The 27,374-nt window shown below is 40.4% G+C and overlaps 1 protein-coding gene across 4 annotated transcripts in view; it reads left to right on the top strand.

Annotated features, from left to right (window-relative positions):
* Nucleotides 1-27,374, top strand: part of SYT1 (synaptotagmin 1) — a 343,326-nt gene that overhangs the window by 240,234 nt on the left and 75,718 nt on the right. For 3 of the 4 annotated variants that reach the window (XM_080971335.1, XM_080971337.1, XM_080971336.1), the window contains exons 4-7: nucleotides 4,016-4,200; nucleotides 16,646-16,768; nucleotides 19,624-19,791; nucleotides 26,918-27,085. In XM_080971335.1, coding sequence (XP_080827461.1) covers nucleotides 4,016-4,200; nucleotides 16,646-16,768; nucleotides 19,624-19,791; nucleotides 26,918-27,085 — 644 coding nt within the window. The remainder of the gene's footprint in view (nucleotides 1-4,015; nucleotides 4,201-16,645; nucleotides 16,769-19,623; nucleotides 19,792-26,917; nucleotides 27,086-27,374) is intronic. The other variant, XM_080971338.1, reaches the window with a different exon arrangement.

Genomic DNA, 27,374 nt, shown 5'->3' with positions numbered 1-27,374 from the left:
AATAATCTTAAACCAGCAGTTCTTGGAAATTTCATTTTAAAAAGGAACTGCTTCTAGTTCAAGATCATCCAAAAAAGAACTCGTTCCAGTTCCAGTTTGTCCCTTTAGAAAACTACCTATCCAGTTCATGTTTAACAGTTCATTAAAAGTTCATAAAAAGTTCATCCTTGGTAAACAAAAAACAGCAATCCACACGGTACAAGCTGCTGTGCTGAAGTATATGGTCCAAAAGTACATCATGGGCCACAGACAGACAGAATGAAAGCAGATGAAGCTTTGACCATCTTTGTATTTCCATAATAGAAAATGTTTTCTTTGTTTCATTTGTGCCAACGACACAGCTCTTCAAGGCACAATGTGCCATTCACTTCGTTCCTGTGCCTGTATTTCTCAGTGCAAACTGCTCCTTTTGGAAGATACCAAATATTTTTAGCAGGGAAGATACAGGAAATATCTCACATTGCTTCTTTCTGATTGTGTGATTAAGTGACTAATCATCCTTCGTGACACCAGCACCTCCATATCTGCCTAATAAGCCAAAGAACATTATCTCCTTTACTTTCTCACCTTCTTTATAGAAGTTGGCTTAATAAGACTCCAGATCTCCTATGGAGTGTGCGCGCGTGATGAAACATGAAGATGAACTACAGCCATTCAGAGTTCTACCTCAAAGTGAACTTAATTCACGCAACAATTTTGGGACCCACTTTCAGGTGTAGTTCAGAGATTTTTTTTACTAGTTCAACTGAAAGTTCATTCCAAGCACTGGAAACAAACCATTTGTGCCATAATGCTTTGCTAGTGGTACACATAGAGATGAATTGGCACACATCTGGCTCCTAAGTGATTTGATGCAACACCAACAGTTCCTCTCTCAGGAAAGAAAAGGTATGACAAAATTCAGTGTAGCTTTTCAACAATTTGGCTAGTCAAATATGATTACTGGAATCCAATTTGGGCAAACATGGCTTTTGGCTTTTAATAATGAGGTCAGCAGGTATGGTTTGTAGTCCTTTAATGTATTCTGGGCTGCTGTGCATTTGAGCTGAAGTTAGTTCATCTGCTGGCGTTTGGAGCTTAGATTAATTCAGAGCTGATATTGCTGTGTAATGTGGAACAAATCATGTAGGCAGTAGCAATTGCAGCTGGCTAAGCCCACACGATTGGTACATTTTTATGTCAGACAGCTTTCCGCCTAAGAAAGATATGCTGTCATAAGTTTCATAGCATTAATCTCTTACCAAGCAACTTCCAATTTCTCTTCTTTGTATGAGACATTCTTATGGAATTATGCATGCATTTCTCAACACCAGGGAAGAGATTTCAAATGCATATAACACCCACATGCTTATGGGGAATTAAATTCATTGATCTTGGCAGGACTTACTATTAAATCAGCATGATTGGAGTAACTTTACGGTCTAGTTCTGTACATATTTTTTCCAATTATGTCAACGCATCTTCTGTCTGCATGATGCAGCAACTTACTTATCGCAAAAGTTGTATGTGAAAGCATACTGTGGGCAACTGTGTTCACCTCTGGTTATCACAGTTCAAGAAGCATGTGGACAAATAACTGGAAAGAAAGAATTCAAAGAATATCTATGAGGCTGATAAAAGAACTGAAAGGCAATCCTCCGTGATGAGAAAATCAATTAGGTATAATCGGTGTATATTTTAAAACATTTTTGGTTGAATCCAGAGCAAGGTAGTCACACTTAGCAGAACAATCCTATGTATGTCTCCTTGGAAGCCACTTACCAAGAGGAGAGAGGGAGGGTTGAGGCTCAAGGAGCTCACCCCAAACTCCCCTTGCCTTGGCTGTCCTCCTTTTGGTATGTGGCAGTGATCTGCAGTGGTGGGAAGCTGGGAGAGCAACAGAGCCCCACCTGTTCAATAGGACTTTGTTGAGTTTGATAGGATTTATTCGCAGGTAAGCTTCAATTTCCACTAAGATGATTTCAGTGCTAGTCCTACTCAGAGTAGAACCATCAAAGTTAATGAACATAGAATCGTAGAGTTGGAAGGGAACCTAGTCGAACCCCCTGCAATGCAGGAATATGCAGTTGTCCCTTGTGGGGATTGAACCTGCGACCTTGGCGTTATCAGCACCACACTCTCACAAACTGAGCTATCCAGGCTAGCAGAAGTACATGACTAATTTAGGATTAATGTGTCTTCTCTGAGTAGGACTCAGTTGAATACAACTCACTGTGACTAACTTCAAACCTCAAAGGCATTAAAGAAACCCACCTCTGCCACTGCTGTTGTTTTCACGATACAATGAGACTGGCATATTTGGTGGCGTTTAGTAGCAATGGTGTTTTCCACAGAAGCTGGGAAACATTAGGTTTAAGCAAATAATAATAATATGGTAAGCCTTCCTTGTCATATGGGCTCTTCCCGACTGTGAAAAACGTCTGTGAAAAATATGTCAGCACACCTGACAGCCACAATCTGCATCTACACCAATTTATCCCCACCCATTTCTTGTGTAGTATTACTGAAACAGCCATCTTGAATTCCCCAAAGATAGGAAAATGGAAGATGGATAGATAACTTGTGTTCCATAAAAGTCTTCTCTGTCATCAGATGATAGGAGGATGGATTCATCAAGAAACAGAGGAATGAAAATAATTATACTGCATCAAGAACTAGATTTAATTTGATGCAAGCCTGAGCCCCAGAATATCTTTTCAGTTCTAGGATTCAGCCTTAGGTTGTCTGAAGGAAAGACACAGCCAAAGTCTACAATCTTATAGGTATGATGTTTGAACAATCCTGAATCCCAGGACCTCTCGTTAGAAATTAGTGTGGGTGGCTGTGCCATTTATTTCTTTTGATACAGCTTCTTGTTATCATGCATTCAGTTCATCTTCATTACTTTAAGCAGTTAATTGTCATTCGTTTTCACTATCCGCTCCATTTTCTTTTTGTAATTCACTGGCACCACCTGTCAGGCTCTATTCACCCTTCCGTTTTGTGAAACATAATCGTAGAGACTTCTGTGTAAGTTGTTTGGCAGAATATATCGCAGATCTGATAGGCTGGGTACATCTCTGGAAGCAAACACGGCTGCTTTTCTTAAATCCTGTTTTACAAGATTTTAATGAAATTTTAATCGCCATATAGAAAAGGTTATTATAGTGATCACACCAAAGTTTAGTTATATAATTGACTTTTTCATCACAGGATCTTCGCTGGTTTTGATTCTGATCCTTGCTGAAATCAAATGAATTTTTTCATCACGGTTGCTGTGAATGTTGTTTTGCGTTATAGCAGTGGCTGCCCGGATATCTATTTTGAATGGATAAACTGAATGCTTAGGATTTTCTGATTTATTGAAGTAGACTTGTGCACGTGCGCAAGCACATGTGTGTGTTTAGCATTAAAACATGAAGAGCATTGGGAAGATATGAATGCTAACAACATAGATCTCTTTGAATTGGGTAATCATTGCCCTTGGCTAGTGTTCGCTGACGACTTTGACCTGCATCTGAGTCACTGTCAAGAAAAGGCAGCAGCAAGTGGAGAAATGTTGCTCATTATATCTGGCTGTGTTGAACACATGCACTTGTTTTCTGAAGCTCTGAATGAGACAAGCACCCAGCCAGCTCTTGCTGACTCGAAGCTAGCTTGATTTACCAGGTCATAATGCAAGGTGGGTTAAAGGGGTGATTTTAAAGCCAGCAATGAATAATTCCCTCAACACAACAAGCATAGTTAGAAGCCCAGGGGACTTGGCAAACTATAGAAAGGCAATTGTTTATCCACAGCAGTCTCCTACTAGTTTGTGTAGATAATTCATATTTTTGTTATATAAACTTTATTTGCATGAGGTGAAGTATAAAAGAGAAGAGTACGAAATCTGGAGTTCTTTTGTTTAGGAGATGCAAATGTTTTTTAGATATATTTTCTAAAGGCAGACTCTCTTTGCTTTGCTCCTTTTCTCTTAATCTTTTACTAACAGTGTGAAACTTTGTTCTGTGTCTTTGTGTGTGTTTTCTCTTCACAGTGCCACCTTGGGCCTTAATAGCCATAGCCATAGTTGCAATCCTATTAGTCCTTACCTGCTGTTTCTGTCTGTGTAAGAAATGCTTGTTCAAAAAGAAAAACAAGAAGAAGGGCAAGGAAAAGGGAGGAAAGAATGCAATTAACATGAAAGATGTAAAAGATTTAGGCAAGAACTTGAAAGATCAGGTAAAGTATATATCTTGTTCTTGAGCAATGTTTCATTTAAAACCTGAGTGAAAGTGTTTGAATATTAGACCATCAGTGGCCTGACAGCAGTATTGTGTATTGGAAAATGATTAGCACAGTCCTTGCTAACCTAGGGTCCCCCAAATGCCTTGGACCATCAGCCCTAATAGGAGTTGCACTCCAGAACATCTGGGGGACACTAGGTTGCTAAAGCCTGGGTTAGCATAATTCTCGTATCAAATAACAAGGAAATACTTTGAAGAATGTTCCACTGGTTTTAGTGGAACATATTCTCTAGCAAATTCACATGAGCATGTAGCATTTATTGGAGTTTGAGGTCTTCAGGATACAGCCCAGAATCTTTTTTCCCCCAGTGCTGAACTCCTGAACATCTAAAATAGGATATTAACGAATGTGCATTGGTATTCCTCATTAAACAAGGTTATTCTCCTACAGCCCAATCAAATGCATGTTGACTCAGAAGTAAGAGCCATTGAATTAAGTGGGGCTTAGTGCCTAGTAAACATGCATTAGGATTACATTGATAGTTCTTGGCACTCTTTGCTGACTCTTAATGTCCACCTACAGTAAATAGACAACTCTTGTATGGCCACAGTTATCCACCAAAGCACTTTGGTACAATGAATGAGCTATTAATCTTTGGCAGTTACAATTCACAGAATCTTTGGGGTAAACCACTGCAATTTTTCCCCAAAAGAAAATATAAGGTGGGTTTGTATGTATTCCAAATGCCACAGGTTTAACAGGTGTATCTTATGGGTCTGTTAAAAGGAAAGAATATTAACACGTGAAGCAACACTTACATTGCAGAATCTGTTTCAGGAACGATGTTGATATTCTGGAATTTTAATCTTTCCTGCCATGCCTTTATTGGGACTGCCCTTTTCTTACACAGAATCAATTGCATAATGACAGAGCGGGTCTTCCAGATCACAGGGAGTGGTTTCTTCTCTCTTTTTTGATGCACTGAATTCTCTGAACTGGAATTCAATTGGTAAAAATTAGTGCTCACTCAGATTAGGATTACATGCATTATCAGATGCAGAAAGAAGATGATATGTGTAGTAGCTTGCCTCCAATATTGATATGTGGGATAAACAGATATTGAAGTGTTTTTGGGTAAAGGAGCTGCCCATAAGCAAGACTGTATAGGTTATGGATAAGTTCCACTCATGGTGGTCTCTGAAGTGGCTGGTTCATAATACTGCTTCTTAGAGATGAAATATTATTCGCAGCATATGTGGTGAGAAGATTCACTGGGGGGGGGAAATGCAGACAATTCCATGCAAACCTTCTGTAGGTTGTCCTTCCCTTTATATTTGGGTTAGGACACTGAAGTAATGAAAATTCCAGTTGTTAATTGGCAAGGAGAAGTGGCTTGGGTCTGCTCAAATCATTCTCTACAAAATATAACCTCTTCCAGAAAGTTAGCAAAAGGGTGTTCTGAGGGAAGAGTTACGGTGGTGGGAAAATGAAAGAAGGGGGTTGGGGCAGGGGCAGGGCCATGGGAAGAGGAAGGGGAAGAATGGAATAGAAATTAATGAAAGGAGGGTACCTCTTGTCTACCCCGATATAGTATAATGCAATAATGCACTGTTTCCCAAGCCCCAGTGGTAATAGTCATCAGTGTGAAGCAGAGTTTGAGAAAACTTAGATTGTGTTATACCAGATATTACCTAGAAAGGGGGAGAAAGTTACATTGGAAGGTGGCAATTCTATCACTCTTCTAGATTTAGTTCCTCCCTGACCCTTGCTGGCTAGATTGTGTTGCCGCCATTCATTATCTCACAGAATAACTGCAAAACTAACTTGGCATGGCACGGAATGTTAAAATTCTAGAATAACTTTAATCAGTAAGTTTCATTCCAAAAGCATGATTTAGCAGATATTTTAATTTCACTTCAGCATAGGATTTTGTTTCTCATTTACATGCTAATTGTGATTTGCTCCTTCTTAATTGCTGAATTTACTATGGCAGTTGTGATCAAACCTTTCCACTTGAAGACAGAAATAACCTGAAACTACTCTACTATAAGATCCGTAGAAAAGTCTCTTTATGCATTGATAATTATACTAATGGTAACAATCTGTCATTTCTTTGTAGGATAAATTGTGTGTACATTTTGTTATCTTTTTTGTGAAATTTGTTCTGTATTATTATGTAATATTTTCCTTGTGATTCTATTATATATTAAGTGTTCCTCATTATATTTGTTCTGGCCTGGATAAATGACCAAAAAAGTGATAATAGCACTGTTAAAACTTTCAACATATATGAGTATGTTTTAGTATATTCATACAGAATTTGGTAGAAGCCTCTTCCACTGAATCCAGAAGTCTAAGGTCTGTTGCTAATTCCTTGTTAAATGCAAGAAATAAATAAATCTTAGGGGTTATCCACACTTACCTTTCCTCCACACTCCCCACAGTCCACACTTTAAAACTCTGTGTCCAAGTGCTCTCCTCCCCCTTTCTTAAAGTTAAATAAGAACAAATGGGGAATTCACGTAAAACCCCAAATTGCTGTTTCTTGTGCTTCAGTTTTAAAGAGTGGGTTTTCGTGGGGGAAGCTCTGGGGCAAAAGAAAGAGCACTCGGACACAGAGCATTAAAGTGTGAACCTGTTCCTGCAAAGAGCAGATTAAACGGTAAATGTGGATCCTTAGAGGCTGAAGAAAACTGCTTTCAGTAATTTTACACAATGGGTGCTATCAGTAATTTAAAAGAGAGATTAAAAATTTATTATGTAAAGTTGTTGAAGCAGCCTTCAACAACCTGGTACCTTCCAGATGTTTAGGACAAGTCCAAACCATCCACCAGGATGGCAAAGGCTGAGGTATAGTGTTTAGAAGATATAATTATAGAATTGCCATAAATTTCAAGTATATTCCCCATCATAACCATCATGTGGGGGAGAGGCATGGTTCCAGCTTTTACTTTAATAGAAGCTACAGTTCCACATTACACAAAAAAATAAGTATAATATGAATTGAACTTGGGCTAAAATTACTTAATACAATGAAATCTGTAGCCATGGTTCAACTCCAGTTAGTAAAGCAAACAGCAGTTTCCTGTGTTTCATAGTATTGCAAAACTCTGGCTTGTTCCAAAATGCAGGCAGACATTTTCATTTTGTCCGGCATGTGAAGGAGAAAGAGAAGGAAGGTGGGCTACACAAGCTCAATGCTCACTGCGGCTCATTGTTGCTCTTCTAAACTAAAGTTTTCCATTCTAAACCATAATTCTCAACCAGGCTTTATAGTGTTATGCTTGCAGGCACGTAAATTAATAACAACATGTTTTAGAAGTCCCGCATCTCCCAAGGTCTCATTAATAAACTCCATGGGCTGTATGTTTTCTACCATGTTCCCCACACACATATCCCACAAAGCTAATGGTGCACCTTTGGGTTGATACTAGAAACATTAGCAGTTCAAACTGTGGTAGGGTAAACCCTAAATGTAAGATATTTCAAATATTAGGTGTATTTGTTTCACTTTTTAAACAGAATTTAGTTGTATTCGCAAAGCTCCAATGCCTTCTGGAACACCAGAAACGCCCATTTTAAAGTTACTAAATGTAACTTTTATGCTTTTATGCACTTAGAAGGAGTTATTACACTTGCAGCATACACTGGTTCTGCAAGAGAATAACCAACAGCCATTTCATCCTGCTGAAGTTAGTGCTGATTTTGTTAGGAATCAGCTGAGTAGTTTTTTCAGCTCTTTCCAACTTCATGGACGTGTCAACACTTGCTCAGCACTTCTTATTGGGCAAGAGACAATTTGTCTCATTACCCAAATTCCAAATCACTAGAATCATTGTTCACAAATTGCTTTCCCCTTTTGTCTATATGCATAAGCGTTCATTGAAATTCTATACATGTTTAATTAGAAGTAAGTCCCATTTAATTCATTGGAGCTTAATCTCAGGTAAGTGGATGTAGAATTGCAGCTCTAGTCTTCCTCTGTGATGTATCCTAAGTGACCAAGTTTAAGTTGATGGTACACACAGATTTATTAACATATATAATTACATGCTCTTCATTTTATGTACCATATATATTCAGAGTAGTAACCTTCATTATCCAAAGCCATAACCTTCATTATCCAAAGGTTCGCATTTGCATCAAGAACAGTGTACCGAAAAATAATAATAATGCAGTTTTCTAGCATGGAAGCTCATAATTAAAATAAGAGGGGCTGCAAGGCCCATGTGAGCAAACTGTTGATAGACCTTCAACTTTTTTCATAATCCTCTCTGGCAAAGGAACCACCATTACGTCCTGACCTCCCTCACTGTGACATGCTGAGGTGTTTACGTCATATCTGGCAGTCCAGGAGAGTTCAGTGCAGACCAGCTTTTTGCACTCTGCAGCAAGAGTAGGCTTTTCAGGACACAGAGCAGCCTGCAAAATGTCAAACCACAATGTGCTCTGTGTGCCGTTTTAGGACTCACAAGAGCATGTGGGGGTGTGGCAGCAGAACAACAGACGGCACAAGCAGTTGCTGCAACTCCAAGAAGTTCTATGACAATGACCTTATTCAAAAGGACCCATTTCATAATCTCCTTCCTCCCCAATTTTCTGCAATGACCACAAACACCCAGTCCTTATAGTTATAGACATCCATTATTCTGAATTCATGTTTTACCTTTTCTTACTCTTCTTCACTAATCCAGTAGCCTAAGACATTTTCCTTTTTGTGGCAGAGCAGCAAATATCTGCTCCTACCCTCCACCCCACTGCCCACCCCCGGTCAAGGTGTGCATAGTACCCAAGGTTGGTCAACACATATTGGCAGCTGAGGTAGAAAATCCCACAAGCACCTCCCACTGTCTATGACAGTGAAAAACACAGTAATCACACACTAAATAACCAATGGTTTGCTGCCCCTTTGTGACACTCAAAATCAGCTGCCTGAGACAGCAACCTTTCTCTGCTGATTGGTAGGACTGGCCCTTATTGAATAGTTTTGTTCTCTTTTCCCTTTCCTGCCTTCACTCCATTCAATTTATTCTGCCAGGAAATCATTCCTATTCTTATAGGTCAGAAGTAGCCAACAAGGTGCCTTCCAGATCTTGTTGGACTGCAACTCCCATCATACTTGATGTATAGTCATGCTAGTAGGAGTTGATGGGCCTTGTAGTCCAACAACAGCTAGAGAGAACCATGTTGGATGTTTCTGCTATAGATTCCCCTTTACAGCATATGGAGCCAATTAATCTTCCAGCAATCCACACACCCCTCTTTGCTTTTATGTTATCATACCTGACAGCTCGCCATTATCCTGACAGCTCACCATTATCCTGTCTGTACTACCTCTCTGACAGAGATCATATCACTTGCGTTTTACAGAATGTCTTGCACATTGTTAATGTTAAAGAAATCATGCTAAAGAAATAAATACATGTATTAGACTAGTTTTTTTAAAAAAAAATGAGATGAACGCAGGCAGGAAGTGCTCTTACCTTGTAACAATATCATTCTCTTGCAGTTGTAGTCTCAGTTCCAGAGCAAGGGTCCTTGACAACTGTCTTAATTAAAATCAGTGAGGCTTCTTAGTACTGTAAATGTATTTAGGATCAAAATGTAAGCTTTTGTACTTCCAAGGATTCTGGTGTAAGTGGTCTGTGGTCTGCAACAGAGTAATCCTATATGTGTTTATTCAGGAGTAAGTCTCTCTTGGTCCAATAGGGATTACTCCTATTTATGTGCATAGGATTATAGCCTGAGGATGCAGTTCTGTACATTTTTACTTGGAAGTAAGTCTCGCTGTGTTTAGAAGGGTTTACTCCTGGGTAAGAATGTGTAAGATTGTAACCTAAAACTTTTATGTGTATAGAAAATATTATCAGTATCTAGGGGAATAACTACCGTACTTAAGTAAAGGGTGGATGATCATAGGTCTCACAGCACAATCCTAAGCATGTTTACTCAGAAGTAAGTCCTGTTGAATTCAATGGAACTTACTCCCAGGTAAATTGTGCATAGGATTGCAATCTGAATTATGTAAAGGTGTTGAACAGCAAATGTACAATCTATGTAAATGGTCATTTCTCCATGGTTTGACTAATGTTTTTGTGTGTGGATGTTTTAATTTTTATTTCTTCCTTCTATGTCCTCCTTATCTATGTTGTGTCTCATGACTGTTCTGGATTGTCACTTGCGGTAGGTTTATTTTGCTCTTTGGACACACCTAGTCTAAAGCTCTGATATATTTAGTCTCCTGACAGCTCTGGCTCCTCAGCTGAGATTTATACATAGCTTTGACACACATCAAGAGGCTGAACCAAATTGATTTCTTTCTTTTGCAGGATTATATTTCAAACCCCACCCTCAATTTTCTATATATACTAAGCCTGAAGGTATTAGAAAGCTCAAGTTTTGATATGCACAGAAAATAATGTACATATTTTTCTTTCATTTTTGCATAAAACCAAAGTTACCAAAACTGCTCAACATAAGAAGGGGGGAAAAAAATTCCTATTGGCTTTAAAAAGATCACAATCTTATTCAATTACAGTGTACTTCATATCTTGTGCTGTTTTATATATATATATATATATATATATATATCACATTTGCACTTTTAGACAGCATTTCTCTGCCTTCTTAAATAGAAGTAAGCCTGACTGAACTCACTGTGGTTTACTTCTGGGTAAGCATGAGTAGGATTCCACGGGCAGTTACTCTGCAACCCTGAACTGCATTAAACTGACTTCTGGAAATATGTTGCTGTATCTGGGAAAATATTTGGTCCATTATTTCTTGAAGCATCTTCCTATCACAACTTTCACTGCTGCAATTTATCAGTCTGCAGCAATCCTCCTGTGTCTCCTTATAATTTTCTGCTGCCATTTCCTCCACCCCATGTAAGAAGAGTGGGAAGGGGTGAACATTCAACCCGAGAAACACTCTAATAAGTTCTGATTTAATGACTCTGAATTTAATGTATTGGTACAGCAATATCCTTGCTGAAGCTCAGCCTTTGGGAAAGGAGTCGACTTAATTATATCAGTGATGAACAGTGGCACTGAAAAATTATCAAAAATTTAGTCCCATTTCTTGAAGAATAATTGCAGCAATGGTCTCGATCTTTTATTAGGTCACAAAGTGTTAGAGGAGAGGGAGATGTAATATCTCAGCCATTAAAATTACATCAGGCTGAAATGTTCTCACTTGCTAGATACTTTGATTTTACAGAAAATATGTCTCTTGATTAGATCAGGACATTGGGACTTGGCACCGTTTATGCCACTAACTGTGATAGTATGTTGCTGACTTTTTTTCCTGGTGCTTTTCACCTGCTGGGGGTTTGGGGGGGGATATTTGCCAGCTGCATTGCTACTTACAAGGATATGGCTGCAAACTTCTAGCATAACTGTTATAACGTCAGCAAAATGTTGGGTTTTCTGATGTGGTGCTGCTGAAGCTACTGTCCGATCCTTATACTTGATGCAGGAAGGCTACAATCAATGTACAACACAGAACTTGGAGTCAAGCTATGTCGGCATGTTCATTTATCACTTCTTCCAGACATGGTTTTACCTGTGTCATAGACAGGGATCGTGTGACTCTCTAAATGTTATTGGACTTCAACGCCCATCATCCTTCACCAGTGCTTTTTTTTTCTTTAAAAAATGTCTAGGGGGACTCTCATTTTGACTCAAGAAAACCACCATTTTAGAGTTGAAATCAGGAAAAATAAATACAGTAAATGGACCAAAGTACAAAGATTCACAAAATGTTTAGGAGTATGGGTACCCCTGCATCCCCTCAGAAAAAAGCACTGTCCTTCACTATGCTATGCTGGCTGGGTATAATAATAATAATATTAATAATAATAATAATAATAATAATAATACAATAAAATATAAAAGAAAAAGAAAAATCAGTTAATTAAAATACGGGTTAAATTACAATTTAAAATGCAGCCTCATTTTAGTAGTAGCCCATAAATCAAAACCGTAAGGGGAGGGAAAACATAAGGGTCAGACTGAGTCCAAACTAAAGACCAGGCGGAACAGTTCCATCTTGCAGGCCCTGCAGAAAGATGTCAAATTCTGCAGGGCCCTGGTCTCTTGTGACAGAGCGTTCCACCAAGTCGGGGCCAGTACTGAAAAGGCCCTGGCCCTAGTTGAGACCAATCTAACCACCTTGCGGCTCAGGACCTCCAAAGTGTTGTTATTTGTGAACCTTAAGGTCCTCCGTGGGGCACACCAGGAGAGGCGGTCTGGTAGGTACGAGGGGCCTAGGCCGCATAGGGCTTTAAAGGTCAAAACCGGCACCTGAAACCTGACCCTGTACTCCACCGGGAGCCAGTGCAGCTGGTAAAGCACTGGATGAATGTGGTCCCATGGCAAGGATCCCATAAGGAGCCTCACTGCGGCATTCTGCACCCGCTGGAGTTTCTGGGTCGGCTTCAAGGGCAGCCCTGCATAGAGCGAGTTACAATAATCAAGCCTGGAGGTGACCGTTGCATGGATCATTGTGGGCAGATCAGGGCTTACACCTCAAAGGTTACACCCAAGCACTTGACAGAAGGCACTGGCACTAATTGAGCACCCGCAAGAGATGGGAGTTCGCCCCCCAACCCCATGTCATCCCGGCCTAGCCAGAGGACCTTTGTCTTCGAAGGATTTAACTTCAACCGGCTCCCACACAGCCATCCAGCCACAACTTCCAAGCATCTGGTCAGTGTGTCCAGGGCCGAGTCAGGGTGGCCGTCCATCAACAGATAAAGATGGGTGTCATCAGCATATTGATGACAACCCAGCCCAAAACTCTGGACAATCTGGGCAAGGGGGCGCATAAAGATATTGAAAAGCATCGGGGAAAGAATTGTGGGACTCCACACACCAAGGAGTGCCACAGCGACAACTCCTTCCCTAGCGCCACCCTCTGTCCCCGACCTGAGATAAAGGAATGCAGCCATTGTGGGACTGTACCCTGAATCCGCACGTCAGCAAGGCAGTGGTCCAAAAGTTTGTGATCAACCATATCGAAGGCTGCTGACAAATCTAAAAGAATCAGCAGTCCCAACCCACCGCAATCCAGCTGTCTACGGAGTTGGAGGGCAAAAACAGTTAGAAGGTCACATGTTCTTCACTGCTGTTCTACACAGTCAGGTCCCACCAGAGCCGGATTTAGGTTTGATGAGGGCCTAAGCTATTGAAGGTAATGGGGCCCTTTATATGTCCAGCTGTTCTTTGTCAACAACAAATTGCCACTGTTTTTTGTGTTGAATATATGCTATATGGTAATTTATGGACCTAAAAGGTATCTAAAGCTATTTGCACATAACAAAACATGTATTTTATCAAAGTAATTGTTGAACTGAAATACAATTAAGAAGAAGTATATTAATAGTGAATTTTTTGGGAGGGGCCCAAGAGAGTGGGGCCCTAAATTATAGCTTGTTTAGCTTATAAGTAAATCTGGCATTACCCATGGCTGATTTTTTGGTGGTATTATAGGTCTCCTTAATTAGCCAATTGGATGATCACCTGGAGATGGGATATATGACTTAAGTGAGACCAAATTGGCTTAAATCCAAACTCTTTGGTTTAACTGGGTTGCAGGTGACCAATCTGCTTCTTAAGTTTTTCCCCTGAAGGTCTGTGGGGGGGGGGGGGCAACTTGAAAATAAATTTGTAAGTGGGAATTTACAAGAAACATGCAGCTGTTTAAAAAGATGACAGAAATTCCTCTTTAACAAATTCTATTGATAGAATGTGTGAAAAAACAAAACGATAAATGCAGGAGATCAACAATGGAATGAAATCACTTTCTTTCTTAGTCACATCTATAAGAGTTGTGTATTGACAGGGTTCAGGAGTAGAAAGGGAAGGGAAAGGTCCAAATGCATGGAACAAAAAAACAAGTCCTATCAGATCAGTCAAAAAGTCCCTCCAGGCCTGCATCTTCTTTCACACTAACCATATGCTTAAGGGAAGCCCCCAAACCGGGCACAAAACATGATGCTGTTGTCCCTTAGCAACTAGCATTAGCATTAAGGGTATTGAATTGGGTACGTCAAAAGACTTCCCCAAATAAATGTAACTGAGAAATTTGCTTTTGATGTCTAGCCATGAGTATGTAAGTGTACACCAGCCATTTCCAAACCCTGGGCTGGGGCACACTTGGAATACACAAGAAAACTGCCCTATAATGTGGGAAATAGATTGTGGGTGGTAGCTTCACCTCACCCTTCTAATATATGTTTAATCTTAGATCAAACCGGTGAAGCTTTCTGCCACTGCATCTGTGTGTTATGAATGCAGCTGCTAAAAGTACCTCTTTCTGCACACAAAAGACCTACTTTGCACTCAGGATGATGCCCCATTTTGGTGTGTGAGGGGAGATGCTTGCAATTCAACAGCACAGAGAACAGTACGAGTCTGTGGCCTTTAGCCCCCATCCAGCATGGCTGGTGATCTGGGGTGATGGGAGTTGTAGTCTATCAACAACCAGAGGACCTTGGGGTCCCTGACCTAAAGTCTATTGATAAATGGAACAAATAAACAAAACCCTGTTTGCCAGTTGCTGATTAATTTGACCTCCAGTCACTTGTGTTGCTGCTGCTTTCTAGGAGGCAGAGGAGTGAGGCAGCATCCAGGTTGGCACAGTGCAAATGCAACTAGGGGAATAACAGAATGTGTTTGCACCACACTGACCTCACTGCCACATCACCCCTTCCTCTTTACGTGCTGTTAGGCAGCAGCAGCAAGACAACCAACTAGAAGTCGGATGAGTTAGATGAGTACAGCCACCCCAGCATGCTGCCTGCTTCTGCCAACATGAATTAATCTACCCCTTTTCTTAGTATAATTCATTAAGCAAGTGTGGGATATCTGATCTTTGGCCTTAGAATAATTATATATAAATATGAAAGCAAACTGAGCTCGGGTCTTATTTATTTATATGGGAATGGGATAATTTATATCCCATCTCCCCAAACTTTGGGGTATATGCTCTACCTTTCCAAAGTTTTAAGCTCATTTTCTAATAGGAAAAGGCAAGGGCATAAATTTGTGATTGGATTGAATTCTCAAATTGCAGTTACAAGTAAATTAGATGGTGCTAATTCATTGCTGCTGTGCACTGTGCTGTAAGTAATTTCCATGGTGGCCCAGCAGACAAGTGCATTTGTTTAATATGATCATGCAACTGATGGTTCAGTTCCTACCCAAAGAAAACACTTAACTTGTTTTGAATGAAAAGTTACATGCTGAGATGCTCACTCCAACTAAAGTTAGCCATGACTAAGGCTGGCATCCTATAATGACTTATATGAGGGTAACTCCCATCAAAGTTAAATGGAGAAGAGTGTGCTGCAATTCGCTTTACTTTAGTCAAAGGTAGTCCTGCATCACAGTCCTAACTATGTCTACTCAGAGGTAAGTTCATCTAATTGATAGGGTTTCCTAGGTAAGCATTGTACAATTGCCAACTGAATTGATTAGAGCTTTATGATGCAATCCTGTGCACACTTGCCTCAGAATAAATCACATTGAACTCAGTGGGGCTTGCTCCTAAGTAGGCACACATAGGATTGCTCTACTGGAATTATGTACATATGATGCAAACTTGAGCTTTCTAATATCAAACAAATTAATGCTTTCAGTTTGTTATTTTCTCTGTTGGTAAACACTGCCGCTACCTTTTAAAACAACTGCTGTTTTGGCCAACAAATTTGTCCATAATTGTGTTAACATCAATGTATATTTAAATCAAGTTGGTTCAGCCTGGCTTTAAACTGGGAACAGTTGAAAAGAAAAAGAGAACGAAAAGGGTCTTCTTTTCTGTGACCGTGCATTTGCTAATGGCATAGTGATACCTTTGCTTCCATATGCATCATGAACAGAGAGAAAAAATTGAAATGTTTGGGCATCTCATTTTATGAAGAAGTCACATAGCAACATTTAAAATAGCAGTAATTCTACAGAAGCACTTTGCTTTACTGCAAATAATTCACAGCATGCACAACTGTTTTAAATTGAATGACTGTGCAACCTTGCCTCTTTAATAGCATGTTTATCCACACTTGCCTCTGGACAAAGCAATTTGATTCAATCAAAGATTTTGCAAAAAACCCCAAAAACAAAACCCACCCCAACAACAACACGTTGACATTTTCTTTGTGTTTCAGGCTTTGAAACAATTGTTGCTTGCAATACCCTCAAAAGACACTTCCCTCCCCCTTTTTCCATTGCTTCCTTGCTGCTTGCTGACGATGATATTTCTGCAACGAAAGTAGCCTGAATATATATGTGTCAACAGCATATATGACTTTGTGCCATCCTGCTTGCTTTTAATGGCTTTCGCTATAAGGGTTGAGTGCCACTGCCTGCTTTTCAGGGCTTCACTTGGAAAGTATAGTAGCCCTGTTAATTACTTCTATTGTTGCCCCTGTTCATTGCAGGCCTTAAAGGATGACGATGCTGAAACAGGCCTGACAGATGGAGAAGAAAAAGAAGAAGCAAAAGAGGAGGAAAAATTAGGAAAAATTCAGTATTCTTTGGATTACAACTTTCAAGACAATCAGGTTTGAAATAAGTGTGATCAGAGTGTGTTGTTTGAGTCGGGGGGGGGAGGGTGATACATTTCTGCAGCTGCCACAGGTGCACCCCAGATCTATTTCCCGGGGGGAGGGGCAAGCTCTGTTGCACACCAAAGTCTCTTCCACTCAAAGGCAAACACAATTGGATATGAATATAGATATATTTTTACACATACACACGTACTCATTTTATTCATATTCTCAACATTTTAAATGGTATTGTGGAAGTGTTGCAGGCATTTTCTTTCCACAGGTATTCTAACCCCCTGTTCCCCTCACAGATCCACAATGGCTACCCCATTCTGGGAGTTGTGGCTCTGGGAGAGGAATGGGGGTCACCGTACAACTCTCAGTACCCTTAACTAAGTACCGTCCACGGGATTCTGGGAGGAGGGCGGAGCCATGACTGTTAAAGTGTTGTCGTTGTGCTTTAAATGCACGGTGGGGATCTGACCTAAGAGAAAGAATTACTTTCTGTAGGGAGATAGCTACTCTTTTTTCCTGTTTATCCCTACTATGCGTGTGTCACATCAGGATACAAATTCTAACTCAGTAAATTCATGTTGGGAGTTCTCCTTTGACACTTTTGGTGTCTAAGGAAGACATACAGTGTAAAGCCAGCACCAATCCCTGGTGTGTCTTCAATCTTTCTGCCTCAACAGTAAAACTTTATTCAATATTCTACGTACCTTTTCAAGTAACTCCCACACCATTCATTGTCCTTCAAATAACAGCATTAAAGAAATCACCAGTCAAAGAATAAAGAGGTATACAGAGAGAGAGAGACTTCCAAAAGCAAACACATAAACAAAAGTATCCTGTATTTTAGACCTTTAGTGGACCACTCTGTAGCACTAAGAGCTCTTGAAATCAGTGTGGAACTTTTAAATCTTCAAAGAATAGTGGATGTTAAGCAGGCAAGGGACTAGAGAAGCTGAAATCTTTTGTAAGAAATAGATATAACCTTCCTCAGAAGATGAACAAAAGTTGCCCTGGGTTTTATTAAAAAGAATGCTATTTTGACTGTAGAACATTGGCTTGGGGATTTTTCCCCCCCAAGAGATTTATTTTTTTGCTAGTAGATCTTTGGTAGCACTCCAAGTATAACTAAGGTGCTAACTAGCATTTATTTACGGTTTCATAATTTCTTCTGCTGCCATAGTTCAGATATAATATTCCCCTGTTGGGCTCTTAACAATTTTCTTGGGATGGATGAGAAAAAGCAAGAACACAAAGATCCATGGCCAGGAAATCCAATTACTACTCATTGTTGGGAAATTGGAACAATATCACCAAAATACTCCCTGGAGCATAATGACTCCTTTCTAGAGAGAATTATTTTCTTAAAAAAAGAATTGAATTACATTCCCTTTCGACTAGCTCAACGTCACAGGCAGGCAAACTGATCCTGTGGCTCCTGGGTGGCTAATGTGGTATAATGTATTCCTGATACTAGACTCAACCAGCAAACACAAAACACAATCATCATAGAAACAAAAGCGGGTCTAGTGACACTGACAGGCAAGCCCATATTTCCCTGGTGTGACTCTCAGGGCCATAGCTCAGTGGAAGAGCACTTTCTTCATAGGCAGAAAGGCTGGTGTTAAGTTCCTAGCATCTCCTAGTAAGCCTAAGAGAGACCCCTGCCTGAAACTGTGGAGTGTCACTGCCAATTAAAACTATAGACAGTACATAGCCAGATGGACCAATAGTCTTGACTCAGTATGAGGCAGCTTCCTGTTTACCTCTGTTCAAACCAGTTGCTCATTTACATTGCACTCGCAGTACCCATGCAGCTAAGGCTTCAGCCAGTGTGCGGTACTTTCTGAGTGATCCCATGAAGCCACTCTATATCCCATTTATAAATGGAACACAACTGGGCAGGCAAAAGGACATCATAGTGCCTTCCTTTGTGGAGAGCACCAGAATGGAGTGGGGAAGAGGGCAGCCGCCAACTACTGTAGCCACATAGTCCAGGGTTCCGGCAAGGGTCATAGCTCACTGGTAGAGCACCCCAGATTCAATCCATGGTATCTCCAGATAGGTCTAAGTATGTCTGAACCCCTGGGGAACTGCTGATAGGCAGTGTAGAAAATACTGGCTTGGATGGACCAGTAGTCTAACTTTATATAAGGCAGCTTCCCATGTTCCTGTGCCAGAGGGTTTGAATCCCACAGACACATGAAACAAGAACCATCTTTTGCCAGCCAGGAGCACACATGTTTCATGCCAAACCATGGTTTGGTTTTAGCGTTGACATATATAGCGGGTCAGTGTAAGATACACAGTTAATCAGCTGGTAAAGAATCCTTCCCTTTTAAGTATGTAAATTTAACTTTTAGTAATCGTGTATCGTAAGATTATTTAAGAATGCATTTTAAATTGCAGAGTCTTTTTTAAAAATAATAATAATAAAGCCCCAGTAAAATAATCTGTTAGGGAGCTATTTGATGGTGGCATCACCAAATAAAATATAAAAATCCATATATAGCTCTAATCAGCAGCAGTTTAAATGCCTCTTATCTGCTTAAAAACAGCTTCTTGAATCTGCGGCTACTGTAATTGGGGCTTGGATGTTGTTGTTTTTTAAAGAATCATGCACCTTTTTTCAAATCTGCTTTTATTAGAATGCTTTGTTCTTTTTAAAAGGAGAACTGCAAGTGTGTGTGTGTGTGTGTGTGTGTGTGTGTGCAGGCACGTGTGTCTGTGTGCAACCATATTGTTGTGTACATGTATTTATAGAGAGAGATGTTAGGAGACAAGGCAAGCTCTTTCGTAAATGCTTGCTGAATATTCTGCTCTGCTGATTCTTTCTCACTTGCCTCTCCCTCTGCTTTCAGCTTTTGGTTGGGATTATTCAGGCTGCAGAACTGCCTGCTTTAGATATGGGCGGTACATCTGATCCCTACGTGAAGGTTTTCCTGCTTCCTGATAAGAAGAAGAAATACGAAACAAAAGTTCACAGGAAAACTCTTAACCCGGTCTTCAATGAGCAATTTACATTCAAGGTATTCTTTTGAATAATTACATGGCACCCATTTCTTTGTTTGCTATGTATACTAAAGGTTAATCTCTTTCCCAGTCACAGAATTGCTTATGTCCTGGTTAATTGGTGACCCATGGCAACAATGGCCTTTTCTCTTTGGGAGCCATTCCAGTGATTGCCCTGCAATGAAAAATGTAAAGGACAAAGGATTATTACCAGGAGAATAATCCAACTGTAGCCTCAGAGCTCTGCTGTTTTGCATCTTTTCATGAATCTGACCTTGAGTCTGGCTGAACCTCCTGTGAGGAAGGGAGCTGTAGCATCGACTCTTTAGATTTCCTGGAAAGCTGCCTTTGCTAAAGAGCCAAAGCCCATTCCAGAGGGTGGGAGATATCTGCCATGAATGAGATGGGATTAAATGCTGCTGCAGACCACCATTTATGAGCAAAATGAAAAGCTGTGTGCCTTATCCACTTGGAAACCGTGCTAGGAAGCCAGTGCTAAGAGGCCTCTCCTTTTCACTCTCTATGATAGGCACGTCCAAAGTCCATTTTGGGGGCCTAATCTGACATGTCGGTTAGTTTAATCCGGCCCCTGGGCAGTTTATTTCCTGGGCTAAAATCCTAAAAAAAAACCTCAACAATTCCAACCCTAAGAAAAGGTCAACAACTTTGGTTGGCCCTTTGGTTGGCCTCCACAGCCCTTCACTTCATCAGATCTGGCCCTCTTTGAAAAAAGTTTGGACACCACTGCTCTATGATCTAGCAAAAATTAGTTGGTCCCCTAATAATGACAATTCCTGATTGTATATTTTGGATTTTTTTTCTTATGAACTAACAACTTCCTCCTTTAAAAAATAAATAAATCATGGAAGGCCTCTGCTGGTGGAAAGCACAACCTCCCACACTGTATAGGAGGGTCTGGCAACCTTCTGGAGGAGATTTATAGGGGACTGTGGAGAGAAGAGAAAAATTGCTTTTTAACTCTTGTGCCAGCAAGGTCTCCCACCAGTTTGGAGACACTGCTATTTTTTTTCACTCTTCGAGGAGCACATTTTCCCTATTGCTTAACTATTACTAATAACAATACTTGCCAGGCACTACCCTAAAGCCGAAAGTTATTCAGTGAGTTCATGGTACAGATGAGAGACAAACCAAGGGCTTTCTCATTCTCTTAGCCTCCATGCAGATCACTCTCTTAGTTTCTACCCTAATCTTTGCAGAAAATAGGTAGCCCTCTGTGCCTTTGTAGCTTTAAACTGGATGTTTTCTAGACAGGCTGATAGCTGAGACTTCGACAGAACTGGGGGAAGAAGTCAAGAAACATGCATGTCTAAACTGGCAAGACCATATAACACCGGTCCTGAAAGACCTACATTGGCTCCCAGTACTTTTCCAAGCACAATTCAAAGTGTTGGTGCTGACCTTTAAAGCCCTAAGGTCCAGTTCCGAGGGCCTTCTGGCGGTTCCCTCACTGTGAGAAGTGAGGTTACAGGTAACCAGGTAGAGGGCCTTCTTGGTAGTGGCACCTGCCCTGTGGAATGCCCTCCCATCAGATGTCAAGGAAATAAACAACTGTCTGACTTTTAGAAGACTTCTGAAGGCAGCCCTGTTTAGGGAAGTTTTTCATGTTTGAAGTTTTATACTGTTCTTAATGTTCTGTTGAAAGCCACCCAGAGTGGCTGGGGAAACCCACCCAGATGGGCAGGATAGAAATAATAAAATATTATTCTTATTCTTATTAATGTTTTCAGTAGGATGAGAGAACAGTTATATGCATGTTTATTCATAAATTGGTCCTGCTGTGTTCAATGGGGCTTACTTCCTAGCGAAGTTGTTTGGGATTGCAGAAAAAAAGAAAAGAAAAACAGAATGAAAAATTGAGTCTGGAACACATGCAGTTTCTTTGGGTGGGGAGGGACACTGTAAATGAAGTTTGGTTCTCTTTTCCCTCTGATCTTTTCACCTAAAGGAATTATCTTGTCATTATGGCATGTTCATTCAAACACCTAAACATGAGTGGAAATGGAGAGAGGGAATCAAGACATATATTAGAGTGCTGTGCAGTGCTGTCCAAAAGATTCAGAACCAAACTCAGAACCAAGTTTCCAGCAATATAACAGCAGCACAGCTGAACATCCTTTGAAGGGTTTTCGTCTGAAATGTTCACTGCACTTCAATCGCTATAGGCCTTTCCCTTGGTATACTTAGTCTTATAATGACAGCTCCAGTTTGAAAGCAGGGACAATAAGAGATTGAGGCTATGTAATCACTCAACAAGAAAGATATCCCTAGAGGCCCCCGACACTACTGCAGACATAAGCTGTTTTCTCTTGAAGATGTTCATAAAAATAATCCATTTTTTTCCCCTTTGGTGTGGGGAGGGAGAAGAAACTCTTTTTACTGAGTTTTTCCTTTGAGTTTATTTAAAATGAAGTGAAACAGTAACTTTTAAGATTCAGGTGCCCAAAGCAAAAGGCAATGGTAAACATCTCCATTATGCTCAGCCCAAACCACAAGAGGCTACCAGAGATGAGTGACCACTTTGCTCCTGTCTAGTCATTCTTTTGCAGTGCTAAGCCAAGCCATAGTTTGGTTTAGCATCTTGTCAAAAACCTGGGCTCATGGTTTAGCTCTCCTGGACAAGCCACAAGCCATATACCACGAGACAAACCATAGTTACAGTCCATAGTTAGTTTGGGAAAAGCTAATCCATGAGCCTGGGTTCTATGGCTTAACATAGTGCAGTGCAGCAGCAGAGTGACCCAGGAGGAGCAGAGCAGCTGTGATCTCCTTTCCAGGAGTCTGCATGCTCACACATTCATATTGAGCCATGGTTTAGTCTAGTGTGGTGGGCAAACCAAAGTGTTATGGCGTAAGAGATAAAATAAACTGAATCAGTCAAGGCACCTACTGATCATCGCACAATTATCGCAGTTCACCAAACAATGCAATATTCTTAGAGTAGCTCCATTTTATTGAATAAAGATCTCAATGGATTAAATCCATTGATATTTTGGGTGCTCATACAGGAGTCTGTGTTTTGTCTTTTATTTCAGAGACCATTCCCACATATACAAGATATTAAGGCTGCAATCTTCTAAACACCCTGCCATATTGTGAAAATCCAGACACAAAATTTGTTGAGCAAAGTTGCTGAGCTTTTTTGGCAAAATCACAAACGCAAAAAAAGAGAAGTTTTTGATGTGTTTTTAAGGGAAATCACAAAAAATGACACTGCCAACTTGGGTTGCCATATGTCTGGATTTTCCCAAACATTTTTTAGCGATTTCTGCCCAGACACTGCTTCTGACTGCAATATTCCAGCTATTTCCAGGAAATTCCAGACATATGGCAACACTGCTTAATGATACATACTTAGGGTTGCATGGTAAGCAACCCCTATTCTTACTGATGTTCTGTGGTGCTTTGGATCATGCCTACCCATCTTGAACATTCATATTTTGTTACCCAGAAATGTCCATTAATATTTGTCACGTTCCATGTCATGGCTAATGAGTTCAGGGGTGGCGCACCATAAAATGTATCTTGTTGTCATCTTCTAGCAAGCAACTATGAGAATTTTCACTGTGTGCATAATAGAAACGCACATTCTGTGTCAGATCTCTTTAGTCTTCTGCATTCGTTGTTACAGAAGTAGCCACGTCGTATTTTGGGCCACTCATACATTTCTCCTGAGTCACAAATAGGAATTCCTTTTTGCTCTTATCTCCTTAAAGGGTTTTAAAAAAAATAAAAAGTGATTCCTCAGCTTCTCAGATGATAGAACTGCTTTTAATTAATACATTTATGATCATACATATTGAAAGCTGAAGTACTAAAAGGAATTTCACCCCTGGGTTTATATCTTGACTTAAGAGTGCCAGGAGAATGTGATTCTTTTTGAACCATCAGCATCTGAAAAGTGAAGTGCAATTCAGAATAAAGTGTTCAGCCAGGAGGGAACCTTCAAACACTTCTGTGATGCCTCTGGAGGCTGAAGATTTCTATATCTGCAGCCTGTGTGATTTCTGGCCTGTTGTCATAGGTCATCAAAGTAAAAAATCTACCGCAAGAGTTCTGTGCCTATGTTAATCACATGCATTGTGTTGAACGCACAGAAGGGCTTCATGAGCACCCACCTGAGTCCCTGGATAAAAAGGCAGGTGGCAGTACAAGTGAAACTCACCCACATCAATGCTGTAATAATAATAATAATAATATAATAATAATTTATTATTTATACCCCACCCATCTGGCTGGGTTTCCCCAGCCACTCTGGGCTGCTTCCAGCAGAACTCTAAAATACAATATTTTATGGTCATTGCAATAATATTGCAGGACTCGCATTTGGCCATATGGTTGATAATTAGATCAGCTTTACTGCGCAACCCTATACATGTCTACTAAGAAGTAAGTCCTACTGAGTTCTGCAGGGCTTATTTCCAGAATTGCAGCATAAGCTGTAATATTGTGAACTGGCAGTAATATTTTATCACTGGCAGTGATAAAAGTAACAATTATTTGTGTTAGCAGAACTGCAAAATTATTATCATGCAAGTGGGACCTGTAACAGACAGTTTCAGGGTGGAGTGCTTCTGTTTAGAGTCCCAGCCACTGCATTCAATCCCCACATCAAAAACTGTCAGTGTTCTGTACATGCCAAGCATGCTCAGTTCTCACAGGGCTTTTGAGGGGGGGGGTGTTTAGTTAAGTTTCTTCCTAATTATTTTGGCACTTCTGCATGCCTTGAGGTTCTTCTGAGCATGTCTATACCTCACACTTGTGAGTGAATGGTGCCAACTTGGCTACGGAAGTAGTGGCCCTTGCAGCCTGAACTTCTGAAATAAACCGAATAATGTACTGCCTGCTAAATCAGGCCAATGGCCAGTGGCCAACCAGGTGCCTGTGGAAAGCCTGCAAGCTGGACATGAGCTCAACAGCTTTCTGTCCACCTGTGATTCCCAGTGACTGGTATCCAGGTGCATAATACCTCTGACATTTGAGGCAGAATACTGCTTTCATGCCTAGTAGCCGTTGTCCTTCATAATTCGTCCAGTCCTCTTTTAAAGCTATCCAAGTTGCTTTGTACCGCACCTTGGCACGTAAATCTATAAAAAGGTAAAAGTTTATACAGTACAAACAGTCTTCAGGGAGGCTGCTTTAATGTTCTGTTCAGATACTCTTAAAAGAAAATGTAACAACAATGACCCCAAAAGTCACCAGTGAAGTGTGAAGCTTTTCCCACCTCTTTATAATCAAGCATATGGCTTAAAAATAGGGATAAATTGGGATGGCTGTGCATCCTACTTTAGAAGGAACACTTCTCTGTTCGAGGGCTCTTTTATCTAAGTCCAGTTTAAAGATAAAGAAGCATGAGGAGGGGAAACAAGCAGGGAGCACAGTTAGCACCGGGATAGGAAACTGAGCAGACTTGCAGATCATATAGTCTTCTCCACTATGTTGAGAAGTATTGCATTTCTATTTCATTTGTAGTATTTATTTCTGAATGTGAATCTATACATATAAATTAGCATACACAAATTGTACGCAGATCTTTATCTTCTTTTGTCCTCTTTTTTTGGGTGATGCATTAAATCACCCCTTCGGATCAGCATTATGCTACTGTCGTTGTATAATGTCAGGATACAAGTTAGCGTGTGCTGCACTCCCCTGTCCCCTTTTGCCTTAAGGGATGTGCCTTTTAACTGAAGATTTCTTCACAACTTTTGAGGAACTAGCACAATGAGAGGAGGGCCAACAAAACACAGGTTCTTTTGAGAAGAAATGAAAGCTAGATGTTTGCAAAGGAGCAAGGCAGATTTTAATGCTCAGCCATTCCACTTCATTTTAATTCCCCTCCCCTTTTAAGAAACTTGAGTAACAGTGAGAGAGAGATTTACAGGCACATGTGGAAGCATTCGTATTTGGAAATATTAATGATAAGGGGTTTATTAAAAACGGTCAGGCCAGGGGGGTAGGGGGTTTGTGTTATATTGTAAATAAAATTCCAATTAAAAACAGTCAGGCCTCCACCCCAAATCCAACATTTTTTGCTCGGTTTTTCCAGCCAACGAAAGAAGTGGTACTTCAGCTGCATCACTGCCCATGTATATGGAAAAAAAAATGACTAATGATCCTCTTCCTAACCTAAAGCATCTGCCCATAACACATCAGAACAGGTGGAAAATTAGCCAGAGCCTGGCCTTCTGCTGCCAACATTTATAGCAATGTATCATGCTGTAGGATGAGCTTCAATATCCATTTGATGAAAAGCAGAATCCTGATCTGGGGGGCTGTAAAAGAATAAAGCCACTTTCAGGTTGCTTCCCTATGACCACTTACTTGGGATTAAGCCCTATTGAGCTCAGTGGGACTTACCGTATTTTTTGCTCTATAAGACTCACTTTTTCCCTCCTAAAAAGTAAGAGGAAATGTTTGTGCATCTTATGGAGCAAATGCAGGCTGCGCAGCAATCCCAGAAGCCAGAGCAGCAAGAGGGATTGCTGCTTTCACTGCGCAGCGATCTCTCTTGCTGTTCTAGCTTCTGAGATTCAGAATTTTTTTTTCTTGTTTTCCTCCTCCAAAAACTAGGTGCGTCTTGTGGTCTAGTGCGTCTTATAGAGCGAAAATACAGTACCTCTCAGTAGGCAAGGAGAGGATTGTGCTGGAAGAAAACTGCCTAGTCTCTCATTTCTCTGTGTCAGACATCGAAAGCCAGTGCTTTTCCATCAGTCTGTAGGCTGCTGTTTTTTTGGAAAGTGACAGCATGATTTATTGAGAGAAGCATTCTGCAGTATCGAAAACTCATGTATCTGTGGGGCAAATAATTGGTCTTTAGTTTCACGTTGGAGTCGTAACTTTAAGAACTCAGGGCAAATGCTGCAGAGTGATGAGCGAGCCACCACATTGTTCTGTAGAATGCTCTAGTCTGCTATTACAAACCAGTGCCTCTGATGACTCTCCCAGAAAATGTGTGTCATATTTTTCCCCCTAGTTCAATATAAAGGGAATGACAGCTGATAAACAAAGAAATGGATTTGCATTGCAGTGAAAGCATATTTACTGCATAGGCTACAGAACCTGGCATTTTCTCATTCTCTGATTTTATTTTTGTTTTATTTTTTGTAAAAAATAATAATAATACAGGTGCCGTATTCTGAACTGGGAGGAAAAACCTTAGTGATGGCAGTATATGACTTTGACCGCTTCTCCAAACATGATATCATTGGGGAGTACAAGGTGGCCATGAACACTGTGGATTTTGGTCATGTGACTGAGGAGTGGCGGGATTTGCAAAGTGCTGAAAAAGAAGAGGTAAGTAAAGCATATCTATTGTTGGCATTCGTTAAACCTCAAAAGAATAGTGGGCAGAATCTGTTTTGACTCCTGTTAATCTGAGGGAATAAAGTAGCTCATAAACACTTAGAAAATATTCTGCTATAATAAATTAAAACAACAACAATTTTGAGAGCCGTTTGGTATTCTTGTTTTATTTATTATCTCATTGCATACTTCTTGCACCTTTGTAACACTAAAACCACACTGTCCTCCGCCCTCAGTAACCAAATAATACTGAGGGATATGGGTAGGTGAGAGAAGAAAG

Source organism: Podarcis pityusensis, assembly GCF_964106645.2.
Source record: "Podarcis pityusensis genome assembly, chromosome: 10".
In the NCBI taxonomy this organism is placed as follows: Eukaryota; Metazoa; Chordata; class Lepidosauria; order Squamata; family Lacertidae; genus Podarcis; species Podarcis pityusensis.
This window is presented reverse-complemented; position numbering and strand designations above follow the sequence as displayed.